Here is a 20,863-nt window from a genome sequence, read left to right as displayed (position 1 = left end):
ACATGATTTCTTATTAAATCGGGATTACTAACCCAGGCAGATGTTTCCCAGTCAACACTTTCTGAGTCATAAACTATCAAACGGGCCCTAAGTTTTTTTTTTTTTTACCAATAAGCTATGTCATCTTCTCCATGCTCCACACTCCATGGGCAATGGCTTAAGATATCATTTCAAGTAAATATCATATATTATACAAAATTGTTATATCAGTCTTTGATTAGAAATTAATTAGAAGAAGGGCAAAAGAAAAAGATGCGTTTTTATTTGTTATTCCTGTACTTAATCAAATATTTTTTAAAAATGCAATTGTAGAAAGCATACGACATTATGCGAAACTAAAAAGAAAAGGCTACACAATTGAAGGAAAGGTATATCTATTTTGCAAGAAAACTTTCACAAAATTTGGTACCATTCAAACCTCAAAATGCAAACCATCTTCGGACAAATGTTCGCATATTTATTCAACAAGATCGAGTCTTTGAATTGCAATTCAACAAAGTGTTTCGAACTCAATCTTGACATCCTAAAGCTAATCGAAGATGGAAGCCAAGGGAATAACTACACCTGCAGCTCGAGTTTATCAAGATTTCGAACCTTCAATGGAGTGGGTGCCCGAAGATGATTCCGATACTCTTCTCGTATATCTCCCTGGTACGTTTTCTTTATATTTCCTTTGGTTTTTTTTTTTTTTTGATGTTTTGTTTCAAATTCTTGGAAATATTTGCAGGTTTTGCTAAGGAACAATTGAGGGTTCAACTCCGATCAAGGAATTTGATCATTAGCGGTGAACGAAAGCTCCAGCAAGACACATGGAGCCGATTTCGTGTAGAGTTTCCAGTTTCTGCAAACTGCGATCTCAACAAAATCAGTGCAAAATTCGAAGGAAACATTCTGTTCGTTAGGCAACCCAAATTGATCACTCCAGAACCAAAACCAGTTGAAGAAACGCCGCCGGTAGTTGCAGCGGCGCCGTTGCCGACGCCTCAAAAGCCTGTTGCTGTACCACATGTGGGTCAGAAAATTACCGACGAAAAACCCACCCCAGCAACACAAACAAATACGGAGAACAGTTTGAGGAAAGATCAAGAGGTTCCTAAGATGGGAGTAGAGGAATCGAGCAAAAAACCCGAAGAGAAATCTTCTGAACCAAAGAAAGCGAAAGGTGTTCGTGAGAATGCCTCGGAGAAGAAACCAAGTGATTCAGACAGGAAGAAGAAGACGAAGGTGGCGTTGGGTGAACTCGATAAAACGACTAAAACTGCAATAGAAAACTATAAACGGGCTGTTGGTGTGTTTGCTACGAAGCTAAAAACGTCAAGGAATGCTGTGAATACGATTGTGATTCTACTTGTTGGTCTTGTGATTGGTGTCTATGTCTCGGGTTCAATCAAATCTTGGACAAAACCTTGAATACTACGGGTAAAGATTGGTCCCATGTAATAAACTAATGAAATCTTATTTGTTGTGTATTTACAAGTGATCTGTAATTAATAAATTATAATACATGTCTAGTAACACATTAATTTGTTACCATAACGGGTCTTTAATGTTTTCAATGCTAATTATTATGGCTAGTACAATAAAAAAGAAATTTATGTAGGGTTAGGTGTATATGACTTAACAACTATTATAAAACAAATATAGTTTAGTTCAATCTAGTCAAATACTATGTAACAAACAATATTTTAAACTACATTTACACATTAGGTTTTATGTGAATTTATTTGAATGAAAATATATAGTGATCAGTATATATGTAATCAAGAATAAACATTTGTAGGGATTAGGCATGTAAACTGCTTTGGAACTGTGCCGAATCGGACCGCAACCAAAAAACCGTAAACCGGATTAGCCATAAACTAAGAACCAAAAAGCGGACCGAATACCACTAATCCGCTAATCGGTTCCGGTTCGGTTCTACTAAGAAGTATGCTTTTTAAGAAGATGTTCGGAATCGTGACAAATCTGAGACAGACTGGAATCGAAAAACTAAAAACCAAACGAACTATAAACTAAGAATAAAAAACATGACCAAATACCAATAATCACTTCTAACCGATTTCAATTCCGTTTAAAAATCTCACATCCAATTGGAGTGAAACATTAAACACATAAATAACCATTTGTTTATTAAAATAAATAAATAAACCTTTTCTTTCTTTATTTATTTTTCTTTTCTTTTGACTTTGGTAAACTTTGGTTATGTAACAAGACCAAGCGCGCCATATGGCAAAAAGAACTTCGTTTTCCGTTCTCCACTTAGTTATGGGAGGCAACTAACTTTTGTACAATTGTACATTTGTACTCTCACTCCACCACTAAATTATATACGAGTCCCTAATTTACAAGATTAATACTAATTGACCCCCTTTAACACTTTTAAGCAACACATTAACCCTTAATTACTGCTTTTAATCATGATTTACAAAAAAGAAAAAAAAAGATGCATTTGTACACGCATCCTCGTTTCTCTGAGGTGTTGTTCTCATATTGGGCTCAAAAGATAATGAGAAGAAGATTTTAAATGTCAAAGGGCCTTTATGGATGAATGAAAACTCAAGGGGTCTAAATGTATTTACCTAAAATTTTACACAGAAACCCATACACTTTACACAAATTCTTCTTTTATCATCCGTTTTGTAGTTGGTCTTGATTCATCTCCCATAACTTTTCATTGTGAAATCGTTTAAAATGCAATCAATGGAGCTGTCAATGATCTCACAATCGGCCCCACTTCTTTCCTTTTCTCCTTACCTTCTTTTGACTTCCTTCTTCCCCCATTTATAATCCCTCTTTACATTTGAATCACACCGGTGACTACCTGCCGGCGATGATGGTGGCTTGCTAGTCCCGTTGTCAATTGGCTTTGCAGTTGCTGATGAAATTCAAGTGATTTCACTTTGTTGTACAGGTATCTAGTTTAACCTCTAATTCGTCGTTCTCTTTGTGTTTGTTTTTGAATTTTTTAGCTGAATTTATACGATTTCAAGAATTCGATTGCGTTTTTTTGTGGGTAATGAATCAACTTGCGTTTGATTTTATGGGTAATGGAGAAACGAACTAACTACTGTGTTTTTACAGAAAAAAAGGGGGAAAAAGAATGGATGGCGTTGATCGGTTCCGGCGACGGAGGACACTCCAAGAGCGGCTAGGAGTAGGACTAGTTTGTTGTGGGTCCACTTGGGACATCGAACCCTCCACCATGGGCGTCAGAGACGGCGACGACGATGACGAAGACGACGAGGCCAGCGTCGGCGATGATCCAGTTGACCTACCAAATCAGCTAACAGATGAAATTCAAACCCCACCGGAGTCGAATTCAAATCCTGACTGCGTTCTACCGTCGCCACGTATGAGTCTCGCCGACGTGTTGGAAGCCGAACGGCAGTCTCGACCTACCACCGTGGCAGCTGATGGTGGCGACTCGTTGACTTCTGGCAACGATAACGACGTTAGGCTGACAACAACCATACCGGTGACGCCGGCGAGGGTGTCGTTGATGAGATTACTTGAGGAAACGGACGATCACGATGAAAAGGAAGGAGGGGGGATGGATCCTGTGTGTTGCGTGTGTATGAGAAGGAAGAAGGGTGCAGCATTCATACCGTGTGGACACACATTCTGTAGGGTGTGTTCGAGGGAGTTATGGTTGAATCGAGGTTCGTGTCCACTTTGTAACCGTTCGATTCTCGAAATCCTTGACATATATTAAACTCAAATTTCAATATTATGCTCGGATATTATCGATGGTTTGTATCATATTCATGGTTTATTACAAAATTGGTGGATATAACACTAATACGAATTTCTAAAGGTCCTCTACGAAATAATCAAAATGATACAAAATGTATCGTTTTGTCATTTTGCAGTGGTCCTACGAAATAAGAAATTTCAGGTTAATGTTATTGGCCAAAAATGCTGTTAGAATGTTAGGAATGGTAATTGTTTTCATTGACTAACGTCTAACTAAACACCAATCGAGTATTTATAGAATAACTTAACAATATAACTATAAGAAGACACAACGGTAACAAAAATAATTGAATCATATAACTTTATGTATCTTGAATGTATATCCACCCTCCCTTTAAGTTGGATACTTACGTCACGTCTACCCAATTTATCATATGTAGAAATTGAAAAAAAAAATTGAAAATGTTCAACCTAAGAGCTTTGGTAAAAATATTTGATGGTTGATACTCGGAACAAAAGCACACGGTTTACTTCTCCACTACTATCACATTCACGAACAAAATAACAATATATTTTCACATGTTTGGTATACTTGTGGTGTACCCGGTTAACCCAGATATGTCGTGCAGCTTTGTTGTCGCACATTAACAACTTTGCTTTCACTTGTATGGCATCTAAATCCTAGTGAAGTCATCACAACCACAATATTTCACATACAATACTTGTCATCACCCTATACTTTAGTTCTGTCGGGGAACAAGACATAATGTTTTGTTTCTTCATCGATCTTCCAACAAATTTGTTACCCACCGAAGTTGATTATGTATCATATATAAGAGCATTTAGTGGACAACAGGGGTGGAACACAACCCTTACTATAAGGTGGGCCGAAACCAAAACCCCAAAACAAAATTATATACGTAAGTCTGAAATAAAGTTATAACATATAAAAACTTTATACTTTTTGTACATAAATCGGTCTCTTAATGTTATCAACTAGGTTTGATCTAATTCTTTTAGCCCATTTTCTTTTTGAAAATCATCCTTATTTTTTGTGATTTTCTTTTACCCAAAAATATGTTATTAATAATTATTTATTTATGTCTCATAAAACTTATAGCTAGAAAACAAAACATTAAAACAAAGTACATATACAAATATGAAGAATAATAAAAACATTGCATTACGTAAAAAGTAAAAATCTATAGTTAGTATCTAAAGAAAAGTCCAAAGCAATATAGAAAAGAAATCTAGCATAGAAAGACTCAAGAGACCACAATTATTACAGGATACCCTAATTCCCTAAAGGTCTTTAACAAGAAAAGAAACGAGACCAAGAAAAAAGGGAAAACCTGGTGTGGAGGTGAACCGGATCCCGTAGGTTCTCAGGCAAACGGAGTGGCTGAGATCATAAGCAGGACATGATTCAACGATTAATGAAGATGTTGAGACTGGAGAAAACCCACAGGAAAGGATATGAAGTGAGAAGCTTGGCGCCAACATATGATGTCGAGGATTAAGGTTTTCAGTTTTTATTAAAGTTATTAAATAGCTAATAATTGAAACTTTTTATTTTTGGTAGTTGCGTTTTCCTACAAATTAGGAATTATACGTATTTTGAAAAATTCTAGTTTTTTTTTTAATGTTTGTGGTGGCTTGTTCTTTCTGGTTTCTCCATAGATTTCTTTCTTTTTAGTAACTTATGAACAATTCCAGCATATAAATAGATATTAACAACTTAAAAAACCAGGGGGGCCATGGCTTCCCCTGGCACCTAAAGGCATCCGCCACTGGTGGACAGGCAACTCAAACAACTTGAACCAAAATAGGATTGAAGTTCCAATCCTCCATTTATGAGTAAGAACAAACATTGTCTTGGGGTGATTTTCAAATATTTAAGGGCACAGAAAGTTGCATCTATTTGTGTTCACCTTGGATTACTTAAAATTGATTAAGTTAGCTCACTAAGGTCTTATTTGATATTTGTTGACTGAGAAAGTACTAAATGGGAAGTGTCTATTTGAGTAATAAATTTTACTAAGTAAGAAATCATGTTATTTGATTGTAAATGTGACTGAATATGTTGACTGATGCAAAATGATCAGTTTACCATGATGCTTTATACAGTGATGGATGAATTTGTTGAATAATTATAAAAACATACAGATTGACATAGTAGTATTTTTTATAAAAATAATTATAAAAGCATACAGATTCTCACACTTAAGATATTTTTTATTAAATATACTATTAATCAAAAATTTATGAAACTGGAGATGTTGCATGAAAATTTATTGGAATGCAATGATAGAATATAAATTTCAGAGAAAATTACAGATTTTGCCAATTACCTTAATGACTTTACAGAAAATAGCCAAAAAAATCCAAATTACAAAATTGCCCACCAAAATCGCAGATGGATTAAGCTCATCTGCAGTCTTTTCGTTGACCTGGGAACGTACAACATACTAAGGCACGACCATGCTTAAAGGTCTTGTACGTTCGTAAATGGACTAACTCCATCTGCGAGCACCTTCAATTTTGCCTTTTTAAGGGTATAAATACCTTTTTTAGCTTTCATTTTGCAAGGTTTTGTTGGGAGAACTCTTTCTGGAGGCGAAAATCGGTAGTCATAGACAATTTCATGTATAATCCCGACAATATGGTAAGATCTTTACTCATTTTGTGTTTTAATCATCATTTATAAAATTTAGGCTTTGTTTATTTACGATTTATCCGGAAAAAGATTGAAAACAATGAAAATCAAAGGTGTTGCCCCTCTGCTTTCTTAGATCTATGTGTTATATTTGATATTTAGAGAATTTCATAAGTAGTCTTGAGGTTTTGATAACATTGCATACTTGGATCTATGATTGTACAAGTGCATGATGTGTAAATCGTGCATTATAAGGTTGTACATTTTGGTATTTTTGTGTTAATATGTTATATAAATGTGTTAATATGTTGTAATAATATGATTTTTTGATATAAAAATGATTTTTGTTGTTTCTTGATGTTGTACATTTGTATTTGTGAAGTTGTACATTTGTATTTGTGAGGTTGTACATTTATTTTTCAAATATTATATAAAAAGTATTATGAAATTTTGACAAATATAATTTATATAGATATAGTTTATGTTGTAAATACGCATTTTTATGCTATTATTATGTTGTAATAAATATTCAGTTTTTGATGTTGTTATAAATATGCATATATTTGTATTATAGAAATAAGGTTTATATACATGTTGTTATAAATATTCACTTTGGTATTGGCTTTGTGCCTTTAGCCATGTAGAGAATGACTCGTATCACTTTGGTATTGGCAGTGGGCGAGGTAGGGCTGAAAGTTTGTATATGCTTGCAAAATGACAATCAAAATTTGTTTATTTTCTATGTCTCTTGGGTTGGAGTTTTTATGATGTATATCATGTTGAAATCATTGTGTCTCATTGATTGTAAATCTTTGAATTAAATCATTGGTTGATATTGAAAGCCTGTCATATGATATACTTATGCCTTTTCTGTTCTTTGTTCCTCTTTGCTTCTGTCATATTGTTATATATAAGGGATAGCGTATATTGTAACTGTTGTTGAACTCAATAAGTGTCACCGCTTATCCCTCTCAGTGTTTAACTATTGCAGGTGATAAGCATCCAATATAGACATGTACTGTTGGAAGATTTAGAATAGTTAATACTATTACTTTTGTACTTATTGCTTATGTATTTTTACGAGTTATAAATTTCTGGGTAGTTATGTAATATATATATATATATATATATATATATATATATATATATATATATACATAACTTTGTAAAAACCTCGTTTGTCGGTTTGTATCCAGTCTATTGTTACAAGACCATATATGTTTATGAATATGCATGTAGCTTGTTTGGAGTAATAATGTTAAGTATGAAAGGGGTCTTTCATTTTTTCTAGAGTTTGCTTCTAAGCAGGCTCAGATGACATGTTATCTAAGCATGCTCAAGACTAAAATCCGTCAGTTTGTTGCTACCCAGCGATGTAATACACTGCTGGAGTTAAAGGAGGCCGCTAGGTGGTGTGAGCTAGAGATTGAGTTATATTTACGGGAGCAGAGGCAGGCCCCGATGCAGTCACAAGGTCTGGAGGTCAGCCAGGCCGTACTTGTGGGAAGTGCGTGAAGGCTCATTCGGGGTTTTACCGATCAGGGAGCGGGTGCCACAAGTGTGGCAAGTAGGGCCACCTTGCCCGGGATTACAGGCAGCGGATTCCAGCCTCTTGAGTCAGACTTTGTTACCATTGTGAGAAGGTGGGCCGTATGAAATCCCAGTGTCCCCTACTAGCCACCAAGCCGGTGTAGGCTCCCGCGCCGACTACACTAAGGATTAATGACGGGAGTCAGGTAGAGCAATGCCCCTAGGGCTCAGGGATGCGCCTTCTATCTTACGACAGAGGAGGCCAGGGCAGCACCAGACATGGTTGCTGGTATGTTTCTATCCCTTATCTTACTGATTATATTTGTTTCATGCTTATGTGTGTTTTACCGTGTTAGGTACATTCTTAGTGAACTCATTACCTGCTTTGGAATTATTCGACTTGGGGGCAAGTTGTTTGTTGTCTCTTAGTCATTCAGTAGGGAGTTCGGTTTGCCAGTTGGAGAGCTAGAGTGTCCGTTGCGAGTCTCTATCGCCAACGAACACGGGGTTTCCGCTTCTTCAGTCTATTAGGGTTGCGTGTTGGAGAGCTTCGGGGTGTCTTTCCTAATAGAATTGATTCTGATTCCTATGATAGATGTGTGTGTGTGTGTGTGATCGTGGGTATGGACCGACTTAGCCGCTTTGGTGCCATGATTGACTGCGAGGGTCAGCGGGTGGTAGTTCGAACCCCAAGTGGGGGAGAGCTGATTATCTTCGGCGAGGGTACCAGATTGGGATCAGGATTTTGTTCAGCTGCTAGAGCTCGGCAGTACATTCAGCATGGGTGTGCGAGTTATCTAGCGTATGTGGTGGATACACAGGTTAGGGATCAGGTCTCGGTTTCAGAGGTTTCGGTGCTCAGGGGGTTCGCTGACGTGTTTCCGTAGTTACCCGGAGAGGCAGGTCGAGTTTAGGGAACTACCCCAACACCCGAATCAAGCCCCGGCACACCGTAGACCCTGAAAAAATAATATTTTCAGTCGAAACTCTGCCCACAAAGCTCAGTTTTCAACTAAAATCCCCGGTTTCGTTAAAGAAAGTCATTTTTTTAAACGAAGTGCTGCCCAAATTATCATTTTATCATTCAGTTATTTCACGGTGAGTTCAATATAGGGACAATTGTATGTTATGTGTTATATGTGCAATGTGCTTTTCTGTGTCATTATAGTAATAGTTTTAATACCTTTGGCCATGTAGAGCATGTCTTGTATCACTTTAGTATTGGCTTGGTGCCTTTAGCCATGTACAGAATGACTCGTATCACTTTGGTATTAGTATTATGACTTTAGCCATGTAGAACATGTCTTGTATCACTTTGGTATTGGCTTTGTGCCTTTGGCCATGTAGAGAATGACTCGTATCACTTTGGTATTGGCAGTGAGCTAGATAGGGCTGAAAGCCTATATATGCTAGCAAAATGACAATCAGAAATCGATTATTTTCTGTGTCTCTTGGGTTGGAGTTTTTATGATGTATATCATGTTGAAATCATTGTGTCTCGTTGATCGTAAATCTTTGAATCAAATCATTGGTTGACATGGAAAGTCCGTCATATGATACACTTATGCATTTGTTTTTTATTGTTCCTCTTTTCTATAATATTGTTATATATAAGGCATAGAGTATATTGTTACTAATGTTGAACTCACTAAGCGTCACCACTTATCCCTCTCAGTGTTTAACTATTGTTGGTGATAAGCATCCAGTATAGACATATACTATTGGAAGATTTAGAATAGTTAATATTATTACTTTTTTACTTATTGCTTATGTATGTTTACGAGTTATAAGTTTCTGGATAGTTATGTAATATATATATATATATATATATATATATATATATATATATATATATAACTTTGTAAAAACCTCGTTAGTCGGTGTGTACCCAGTCTTTTGTAATAAGACCATATATGTAAAATATGTTTATGAATATGCATGTAGCATGTTCGGAGTAATAATGTGAAGTATGAAAGGGGTCTTTCAATCATGGTATCAGAGCAGTGGTTTAAGTGAACTAAATACCACAGACTGGTATTTAAACTTAAACCGTCGGAAGTTCAATATATGAACGGATTCATTGTGAGTATATGGATACAAACCATCGGAAAGACTTAAGTAGGGTATATGCCTTAATTAATATTGTGTTCCAATTGAATTGTTTATAGCATGCCTTAGATTGAATACCTCACTTGCTATAGTGTGCGTTAGCATACTTTAAGGGAAATGCCTTATATGCTAATATGTGCTAAAAGATAAATAATATGCCCGAAAGCGCGAGCACAATTTGGAGATACGTGGTGCCACTCTTTCTCTTCTAAAGCATCCATGTGTTGATAGAGCTGTTTCTGTTTCTTCTATTCCATCGGCTCGATTTGATCCTAGCACACAAGTACAATCTCATAATACCTTTCGTGGCCGTGGTAGGTCACAATCTTTTTCTCTTCAGTCACAATCGTTTCGAAAATGTGGAAAGAATCATCATGGTCAATGTAGAACAGAAAAGGACCGGTGATTTGCTATGGATGCAGAGAAAAGGGTCACACAAAGCCCTTTTGCCCGATGAAAAATGTTACATGCTATGATTGTGGTGTTACTGTCCACAAAAAGTGTTTCTGCCCTACTCTTATTAGCCAAATGATGGGAATTCAAGCTTGTGTTCAACAACTGGTGGGTACTTCAACTAAAAAGGTGGAGGTGCCAAAAGCTAAAGACCGGGCATTCCAGATTACCTCAGAGGAGGCACACGAGGACCCAAATGTTGTGACTGGTACATTTCTCGTTAATTCTAGACCTGATCACATCTTATTTGATACTTATGCCTCAGATTCTTTTGTGTCTCATGAATATGCACATTCTATTCAAATTGCTTACTTTGCACTCACCCAACCGTTTCATATAAATACCATGGAAAGTGTGTCATTACTTGTTGGTAAAGTCTATAGAGATTGTGTCATAGAGATAGAAGGATATAATTTTCTTCTTAACCTGATTCCTATATCCTTCTCCAACTTTGATATTATTTTCGGCATGAAACTTTTCGAGGTGATAAGGAGACTTACGATAGTTGACATCGATAACTTCATAAATAAACAGTTAAGGGATATCGTAAAATAAAATCTATCAAGTGATACCGTAAATAGTTTATTAATACATATAGAGTGGTGTTGTACATTCAAACTACCTTTGATGAAATAATAACACCTTTGGAGGAATGTTGAGTGTTGAAAGTACATTCAGACGAGATGAATGTTTTGGCGTAATCCATGAAGTTGTTCCACCGCTGACCAGGTTGAAGTAGTGATGCTTACATAGTTAGAATAGCTGAAGATGGTGACAAATACTTCGACAATAGAAATTGATGTTGTGCAAGATTTAGAATAATTCAATGAAGATCAAAGGAAAGGCTAACAAAGTTTTCAGACTCAATAGGCCAAGACCTTGCCTAACATTGTGATGTAGTATGCAGTTTGAGTGGTATGGTAAGAGCTGATATGTAAGCCTATACAAGATGCTCAGACTTAGTATTTACTGGAGATACCTTAGTCAGATGAGTACGCTGATAGAGGAGAGTATCATTGGAGAGCGATCATGTGTGATGGTATTGGTGATCGAGAAGGTTGAGAAGCTACTTAGGAAATCTGGAACGATCCGTGTGGAAAGTATAAGTAGATGTGGCAGGTAGCATGGGCCCGTACTACTAAAAGTAGAGGACCTATACTCGAAAAGGGGAGGATTCCAGAGGTTCTATATAGCGGGTAGTAGGGAGATAACATGGTTCGTATGCGGAAGTTACGAATTTTTGAAGTTTGAAAAATCGGAGTACGCCCAACATACTCGTGTACATGGTCCAACATTAGCCACGTCGCCTACTCCCTCGCATGCAACATGTATCTCGCACACTTGACATGTCCGAAGCCACGTATCACGGTACGCCCCACGTACATGAAGTTACGCCCAACGTAATCAGGTGCTTCGGATACTATAAATAGAAGTGTGAGGTTGCCATACTTATGGTTAGAAATTTCACACTTTTACACTCTCTACTTCCTTTCAAGCTACCCTAACACCCCTGAAGCCTAGGGAACTACCTCAACACCCGAAGGAATACCCGACGCACCAAAGACCCTGAGAAAATAATATTTTCAGTCGAAACTCTACCCACACAAAGCCCGGTTTTCAACTAAAATCCCTGGTTTTGTCAAAGAAAGTCATTTTTTAAACGAAGTGCTGCCCAAATTATCATTTTATCATTCAGTTATTTCACCGTGAGTTCAATATATGGACAATTGTATGTTATGTGTTATATGTGCAATGTGTTTTCCTATGTTATTTAAGTAATAGTTTTAATACCTTTCGCCATGTAGAGTATGTCTCGTATCACTTTGGTATTGGCTTGGTGCCTTTGGCCATGTAGAGAGTGACTCGTATCACTTTGGTATTGGTATTATGCCTTTGGCCATGTAGAGCATGTCTCGTATCACTTTGGTATTGGCTTTGTGCCTTTGGCCATGTAGAGAATGACTCGTATCACTTTGGTATTGGTAGTGGGCTAGGTAGGGCTGAAAGCCTGTATATGCTAGCAAAATGACAATCAGAAATCGTTATGTGCCTCTTGGATTGCAGTTTTTATGATGTATATCATGTTGAAATCATTGTGTCTTATTGATTGTAAATCTTTGAATCAAATCATTGGTTGATAAGGAAAGTATGTCATATGATACACTTATGCATTTGTTGTTCTTTGTTCCTCTTTGCTTCTTTCATATTGTTATATATAAGGCATAGCGTATATTGTAACTATTGTTGAACTCACTAAGCGTCACCGCTTATCCCTCTCGGTGTTTAACTATTGCAGGTGATAAGCATCCAGTATAGATATGTACTGTTGGAAGATTTAGAATAATTAATACTATTAGTTTTGTACTTATTGCTTATGTATGTTTACGAGTTATAAATTCCAGGGTAGTTATGTATTATATATATATATATATATATATAACTTTGTAAAAACCTCGTTAGTCGGTGTGTATCCAGTCTTTTGTAATAAGACCATATATGTAAAATATGTTTATGAATATGCATGTAGCATGTTTGGAGTAATAATTTTAAGTATGAAAGAGGTCTTTCATTTTTCCTGGAGTTTGCTTATGAGCAAGCTTAGATGACACGTTATCTGAGCATGCTCAAGACCGATATACGTCAGTTTGTTGCTACCCAGCGATGTGATACACTGTTGGAGTTACAGGAGGCCGCTAGGCGGCATGAGCTAAAGATTGAGTTATAGTTACGGGAGCAGAGGCATGCCCCGATGCAGTCACAACCGGCGTCAAAGTGGTCCAAGACTGTTGATACTAGTTCTGGAGGTAAGTCCGGCCGCACTTGTGGGAAGTGCGGGAAGGCTCATTCGGGGCTTTGCCGATCCGGGAGCAGGTGCCACAAGTGTAGGCGGCAGACTCCAGCTTCAGGAGTCAAAATTTGTTACCATTGTGAGGAGGTGGGCCATATGAAGGCCTAGTGTCCTCTACTAGCCACCAAGACGACGCAGGCTCCCATGCCGGGTACACTAAGGATTAACGACAAGAGTCGGGTTAGAGTAGCTCCCCCGAGGGCTCAGGGATGCGCCTTCCATCTTACGGCAGAGGAGGCCAAGGCAGCACCTGACGTGGTTGCTGTTATGTTTCTGTCCCTTATCTTACTGATTATATTTATTTCATGCTGATGTATGTTGTACCATGTTAGGTATATTCTTAGTGAACTCCTTACTTGCTTTGGTATTACTCAACTCAGGGGCGAGTTGTTCATTGTCTCACAGTCATTCAGTGGGGAGTTCGGTTTTCTAGTTGTAGAGCTATAGTGTCCGTTGCGAGTCTCTATCGCCAACGAACATGGGGTTTCCGCTTCTTCAGTCTATCTGGGTTGCGTGTTGGAGATCTTCGGGGTGTCTTTCCTGATACACTTGATTCTGATTCCATTGGTAGATGTGTGTGTGATCGTGTGTATGGACTGGCTTATTCACTTCGGTGCCATGATTGACTATGAGGGTCAGCGAGTGGTGGTTTGAACCCCAAGTGGGGGAGAGCTGATTATTTTCGGCGAGGGTACCAGATTGGGATCAGGATTTTGTTCAGCTGCCAGGGCTTGGCAGTACATACAGAACGGGTGTGCGGGTTATCTAGTGCATGTGGTGGATACGCAGGTTAGGGATCAAGTCTCGGTTTCAGAGGTTCCATTGGTCAGGGGGTTTGCTGGCGTGTTTTCGGTGGAGTTACCCAGAGTGCCTCCGGAGAGGCAGGTCGACTTTAGGATCGACCTAGTGTCAGGTGTGGTCCCTATCTCCAAGGCGTCATACCGGTTGGCACCACCTAAGATGCAGGAGCTGTCATCACTACTGCGGGAATTGTTGGGCAAGCAGTTCATTCGTCCGAGCAGTTCTCCGTGGCGAGCACTGATTCTATTCGTCAGAAGAAGGACGGTTCACATCGGATGTGCATCGACTACCAGGAGTTGAACCAGCTGACAGTGAAGAATCGTTATACACTCCCTAGGATAGATGATCTTTTCGATTAGTTGCAGGGGGCATCTTGGTTCTCCAAGATAGACCTGAGGTCCAGGTACCATCAGGTCAGGGTTAGGGAGGAGGATGTTGAGAAGACCGTGTTTCAGACTCGTTATGGACAATAAGAGTTCGTGGTAAAGTAGTTTGGGCTCACCAATGCGCCGATGGTGTTTATGGACCTAATGAATCGGGTCTACAGACCAATGCTCGATCGCTTGGTCGTCGTATTCATAGATGATATCTTGGTGTACTCCAAGTCCCGAGAGCAGCATGAGGAGCATCTTTGGGAGCCATTGGGAGTCTTGAGGTGAGAACAGTTGTATGCCAAGTTCTAAAAGTGCGAGTTTTGGTTACAGGAGGTTCAGTTCCTTGGACATCTTGTTAACCAGGAGGGTATTTTGGTCGATCCGGCCAAAATCGAGGCGGTTATGCAGTGGGAGGTTCCGAAATCTCCCTCGGATATCAGGAGCTTTTTGGGATTGGTAGGGTACTACCGTAGATTCATACAAAATTTCTCCAAGATTGTAGTAGCCCTCACTTGTCTGACGAGGAAGGGGGTGGATTTATGGTGGGGCCCTGAGCAGTAGAGGGCATTTGAGACCCTCAGACAATGACTTTGCGAGGCTCCATTCTTGACTCTCCCAGAGGGAGTTGAGGATTTTTTAGTGTTCTATGATGAATCCATCACGGAACCGGGAACGGTCCTCATGCAAAGAGGACGGGTGATAGCCTACGCGTCGTGGTAGTTGAAGTCGCATGAGACGAGATACCCTACTCATGATCTGGAGTTGGGAGCGGTAGTATTCGCTCTCAAGATTTGGAGACATTACCTCAATGGGGTCCGTTGTACCGTATACACGGACCACAAGAGCTTGAGACACATCATGGATAAGCTGAACATGAACATGAGGTAGCGCAGGTGGCTTGACGTGGTCAAGGATTATGATTGCGAGATCCTTTACCATCCTGGTAAAGTGAACGTGGTTGTGGACGCTCTGAGCTGCAAGTCAGCTGGATCTTCTACTCCAGTGACATGTATGAGGATATCAGTGGATTCTCCACTTGTGAGCTTGATCAGGGAAGCTCAGGCTGAGGGTATGCGAGAACAAAATTGGAAGATTAAGAGGATTAAGGGTGAGAACACCCGGTTTGTGCAGGATAGTCGGGGATTATTGACCCGTTGCGGTCGGGTTTGGGTTCCGATGTTTGGTGGAGTCAGACAGATTGTCCTGGAAGAGGCTCATATGTCTCGTTTCTATATTCACCTGGGGGCCACCAAGATGTACCGGGATTTGGGATTTAGTTATTGGTGGCCATGCATGAAGAGGGAGATTGTGTGGTATGTGGAGAGGTGCTTGACCTGTCGGATGGTCAAGGCTGAGCATCAGTGGCTGCATGGTCAGCTGTAGCCTCTGGAGATTCCCCTGTGGAAATGGGAGCATATCATAATGGATTTTATCACCAAGTTTCCGAGGACAGCGAAAGGATATGGTGTTATATGGGTCATCATGTATCGATTGACCAAGAGCGCCCACTTCTTAGCGATACGGGAGAGTTCATCGGCCGAGAAGTTGGCCGGCTTGTATATCCACAAGATCATTGCTCGCCATGGGGTGCCGGTCTCTATTGTCTCAGACCGCGATTTTTGGTTCACATCCCGTTTCTGGCAGAAGTTCCATGAGGAACTAGGCACGCGGCTGCACTTTAGTACAACCTATCATCCGCAGAGAGACGGCCAGAATGAGCGGACCATACAAACTCTTGAGGATATGCTAAGAGCCTGCGTTATTGACTTCAGTGGGAGATGGGACTCCTACCTACCCATTGCAGAGTTCTCCTACAACAATAGCTTTCATTCCAGTATTGGTGCTCCACCATATGAGTTGTTGTATGGACGGAGATGTCGCACCCCAGTCTGTTGGGGTGAGATTATGTGACATCCCCATTTTTCACGGCCAGAAAAGACCGATTTTGTTTATGCTTTATAAAAATCAGAGTATCTCTTTTAATAAAAAATGTTGCGGAATTTGTTCCCAGAAAAACACGATAAATACGTTATCAAAACATTTTCGAAGAAACGTATTTTATTTATGTTAAAACGTTTGGGATGTCATCGTCAATACAGAAACATAAGCATAAACAGAACTTACAATTATTTACACTAGTGATCTACATCTCTTTAAATCTCTCAGTGTAATGTCACTTCATATCGACACCTGTGATATAAATAAACTGAGTGGGTCAAGTTGGGAAACCTGGTGAGCACATAGGGTTTTCAACCCACAATAATATAATTATTATTTTTAAACATCAAACAATCAACCCAATTACCCATTCCCGTTATCCTCACATTACGTCCCTAAAACATCTAACACAAGGGACCTAGTCTAAGGACTATCATTGGGATGGACACTACTGCTAAGGGGATTCCTTGGCAATGAAAGTCCTAAAGGCAACCATGTGGAGGATGGAGTACATCTGGTGAGCACACAGTTCACACAGTTCACACAGTTTGAATAAACACACAGTTCGAATAAACACCTACAGGTTGCGAGCCTGCTAGTGTTCCACTGGACTGTCTAAAATAGTCCGTGGTTGTCATCTATACTCCGCTAGATGACTAGATCATCAAGAACAGCTATAACGAGGCCTCTCATTATTTTATTTTGTCACACAACAACTATTACATCTACCCATGTTTTACCCAACACATTTTGTAGATATAAAATACATATACAGTCTAAATCATTGAAAACATGTATAAAATGTTCATCCAGCATAAATAGCAAGTATACAGATAATATACACACACAACACGTAATTTATATAAAATACTTCATATATATGTGTAAGCTGAAAGTAACTATGCACTCACTTGAAAGGTGATGACTCAGCACTCGGACAACGCTTCGATACTCTCAAAATGATCTTCCTTCGATAAAACAGCGAATTTTATCAAAAACCGGAACTTAATTGGAGCAGCATTTCGAAACCGAAAGACTCCTTTTTCTCAGGACTCCGGGAGCCTCGGGGTTTCCTTAGGGTGCTAGGGGATCACCTAGGCTTAGGGGAGGGTTAAAAACCTTAGAGAGAGAAAGAATTTTTGTGAGAGAAATAAGTTGGTGTGAAAAACTCGGAATTGCTCGCATGCTATTTATAGCCCCAGCAGCCTCAGACTACGTTGCGCGTCCAACAGCTACGTTGGGCGTAGTCTCGGATAAGAAGGCCAGCCTCGGTCCAGCTGTCTCACATCTTCGTCGGATGGATAAGGCACGAGGGTACGCGGGGCGTACTCACCTCGGACGTTGGGCATAAAGCGAAGGCTACGTGGCATGATCCGAAGCGCGTTTCTTCATCAGCGATGGGTGGCCCAGATGTTTCCACGTCACCAGCTCCTCACCAGGCTTCGCAAATTCGACTAAAATCTTTAAAAATTTTTAACTTTCTCATACGAACTCCATTTTTGAGGTTCTTTATATCCACACGAAGGTGGAAACGTACTCTACAACTTTCGTTTAGACTCCGTCGGCTAATTTTGACTCGATTTTAAATTTTATATTATTAATAGGCCGGGACAGGATTGGTCCGTTAAATCCTCATAACTTCTTCATCCGACGTCCGTTTTCGTCCATCTTTTTCTCGTTACGCTACTCTTAATGAGATCTTCGATTCCCATTTAGGCCGTGTCGGCCAAAAACCGCTCGATCTAATATTCGAATTTCAGGTTGTATACTACTAGTCCGAAACTTCAAAATATCATAACTTCTTCATACGATGTCAGATTTGGGCATTCTTTTTATCGATGTTCCTATTTTAACATATTCTACGACTTTCGTTTAGATCGCTAAGGCTAAATCTCGCCATATCGTAAATTTACTATTTACGCTTCCCGGTGCCGTGCCAGTTCCGACGCGAAACTTCGACGGGTCATAACTTCTTCATTATAACTCGGATTTCGGCGTTCTTTATATGTACGAAAACCTTGTGACATATTCTAAAACTTGGTTAAGATTATTTATTCTAAATAATCTTTTGTCAAAAAGTCGTTTTCGACCCCTATTGCCTCTAAATTGACGAGTCCGGATCTACGGGCGTTACAATTATCTCCCCCTTAGGATGATTACGTCCCGGAATCATCAACGAAACAGGGCTCGTATAATGACTCAATACGTCATCTTTTCATCCTCGGTTTTAATTATAACATTTATATTCCTTTAAGTCTATCTCTTAGACTTATTGACTGTAAGCAGTGCTTAATCGTGCACCTGCTCTTTACCTCAGGTTAGACTCCAAATTATGACCTACCATCATGCGATGCACGTTTAGACTCAGGTCTCTTAGTGTCAAATTCTAAAACAAGCTATGCATTCCTTCATGTTCTAATGTGATATAATCACACTACCAGCTTCTTTAACAACGAGCGCGATACTTCTATTGATCGCTTTGATTTTAATCGTTTGGTTTAAATCGGACGCTACATTAAACTTGGTTCTTTGAACCACGTAACCTACTCATCGTAGTCGGACTCAATGTGATATGACTACTAGGGTCGGGATAACAACAATTTTCTTAGTCATTACCGAAACAATGGTAACGACATACTAGAATAAAACGAAATCAATCACTAGCTTCTTGGTAACCTTGTGACTTTCCCTGATCCAAGTGTGAGTCCTATGCTTCCGGTAGTATAGGCCTCTACTACCATTGACACCTACTCATACTCGTCCCAAGTATTGTCCCGTAGTTTTTCCAAGTCACCATACAAGAAAATCACATAACAACTTAACACATCAAATATCAAAACGAAGGTTTTTATTATTCCTTGAAACTATTACATAGGTGTTCAAGTTCACCCTAGACTATGCCTATAATAGGCTACATCATATGATTCTATGGCTACTTCATAACTCGACCTTCGGATGTCAAGCCCTCACTCCTGAATCCTCGCATTGTCATCTACTTCGTCAAGGATCATTTGAAATGCTCTTGTCTTTGGTTTCGGCAGCACATTTGGCTTTGTAGCCCCTTCTCTCTTTGGGCAATCTTGCTTGAAGTACCCTTCCTCGTTACATTCGTAACACACCCTTTTGTTGAATTTACACTCGTTGGCATAATGCCCATGCTTCCCACACTTGAAACAAGTCACCTCCTCACCGCATTTTCCAGAGTGTTTCTTTTTGAACTTCTCGCACCACCTTTCTTCACTCCCTCCTCTAAACTTCATGGTACTGGTCTTGCTTCTCTCATCGGGCTTTGCAGACCCCTCAAACTTCCTTTTTTCGCCAACCTCGGTCTTGTTGGCAGCTCTTCCCTTGATCATATCCTCAACCGACTTGGCAGCCCAGATAGCTGCCTCCAAGGTAGGTGCCTGACGCACTGGCACCGTGTACTCCTATGGAAGTCCTTTTGCATACTTGTCAACTTTCGTCAGCTCATCCGGAACAAGACATAAGGCGAACTCCATCTTCTCTGTGAAGTTGTTGGTGTATTCATCCACAGACATGCTTCCTTTCTTCAAGGTAAGGAATTGGTTTTTTAGCTCGAGCAGATTTTGGGCTGAGCAGTACCTACGTTTGAATTGCACCAGAAATTCTGCCCATGTCAGTTGCAAGGGCTCATTGGGGCTCAAAGTCTTCCCCAAGGTATTCCACCAACGTACAGCGCCTCCTCGAAACTGATGTACTGCAAATGTGGTCTGTTGTTTTCCCTTGCAACCGCACGTCATGAAAGCTAATTCCATCTCCGAGATCCAATCCATGACCCAGATCGGATCCTCCTTTCCAGTGAAAGTCGATGGCTTGCAAGTCAGAAAATCCTTGTACTTGCATCCATTCCTCTCGACTTCGTCATCTTGGTTGTTTTGTCGAATTATTGGTGGGTTGACTTGACTAACAGTCCCACTGTAGTTTCCTTCCTCAGTCTGCCCTTCGTTCAACTCGGGCTGTTCAATATGAATGGTCGCTTCCTCTCGATTTTGCTGGAGCAAACGCCTGGTTTCCTCCATTTGACGATCCAACATTGCCTGGATCACCGCTTGCACTCCGACCATCGTTATTGGCTCAGCAGCGGCTACCACAACCTGTATTTGCTCAATCACTGGGGGTTGATCTCGGTTCCCATTTGCATTCGCGTTTCCACTACGGGTCCTTACCATCTTGATCTATACACCGAAATAGGTGAATCTAAATCTTTACTTAGGATTGACGGTTAAATCATCCTTATCACTCCGAAACGTTTATATGCTAGTTCTAATATCGTAGTTAAACGCTTAGAATCCTAAACACATAAGGTTTCCAGATCCGGTCAGCAACAGACCATAGATCCGAACAACTAACAACATATCAGGCACAAGTATTTAGCAAATAAAAGCATTTTAGGCATAATTCCTAAAAAAATCTAGTGCTCACACCTCACAATCATCACTT

The 20,863-nt window shown here is 39.7% G+C and overlaps 2 protein-coding genes across 2 annotated transcripts; both read left to right on the top strand.

The window, feature by feature from the left end:
• The first annotated feature begins 453 nt into the window (after positions 1 to 453).
• On the top strand, positions 454 to 1,536 carry LOC145064759 (uncharacterized). Its single transcript, XM_079012135.1, has 2 exons — positions 454 to 651; positions 728 to 1,536. The coding sequence occupies exons 1-2, from the start codon at positions 540 to 542 to the stop codon at positions 1,408 to 1,410; spliced, it is 795 nt and encodes a 264-aa protein (XP_078868261.1). The 5' UTR covers positions 454 to 539; the 3' UTR covers positions 1,411 to 1,536.
• A 1,171-nt stretch (positions 1,537 to 2,707) lies between these two features.
• LOC145063195 (putative E3 ubiquitin-protein ligase XBAT35) lies at positions 2,708 to 3,759 on the top strand. Its single transcript, XM_079010781.1, has 2 exons — positions 2,708 to 2,911; positions 3,082 to 3,759. The coding sequence occupies exon 2, from the start codon at positions 3,101 to 3,103 to the stop codon at positions 3,710 to 3,712; it is 612 nt and encodes a 203-aa protein (XP_078866907.1). The 5' UTR covers positions 2,708 to 2,911; positions 3,082 to 3,100; the 3' UTR covers positions 3,713 to 3,759.
• Positions 3,760 to 20,863: the final 17,104 nt, after the last annotated feature.

The sequence above is a fragment of the Lactuca serriola genome, chromosome 7 (genome assembly GCF_051521515.1).
Source record: "Lactuca serriola cultivar US96UC23 chromosome 7, Lser_US96UC23_V15, whole genome shotgun sequence".
In the NCBI taxonomy this organism is placed as follows: Eukaryota; Viridiplantae; Streptophyta; class Magnoliopsida; order Asterales; family Asteraceae; genus Lactuca; species Lactuca serriola.
Note: the sequence above shows the minus strand (reverse complement) of the source record. Positions and strands in the feature narration are given on the sequence as shown.

What these genes read in the sequence shown, in the direction of transcription:
- LOC145064759 (XM_079012135.1), top strand. Translation starts at nt 540, where the DNA reads ATGGAAGCCAAGGGAATAACTACACCTGCAGCTCGAGTTTATCAAGAT. An exon ending in TCTTCTCGTATATCTCCCTG is followed by an intron (nt 652 to 727) that starts GTACGTTTTCTT and finishes AAATATTTGCAG; the next exon opens with GTTTTGCTAAGGAACAATTG.
- LOC145063195 (XM_079010781.1), top strand. Translation starts at nt 3,101, where the DNA reads ATGGATGGCGTTGATCGGTTCCGGCGACGGAGGACACTCCAAGAGCGG.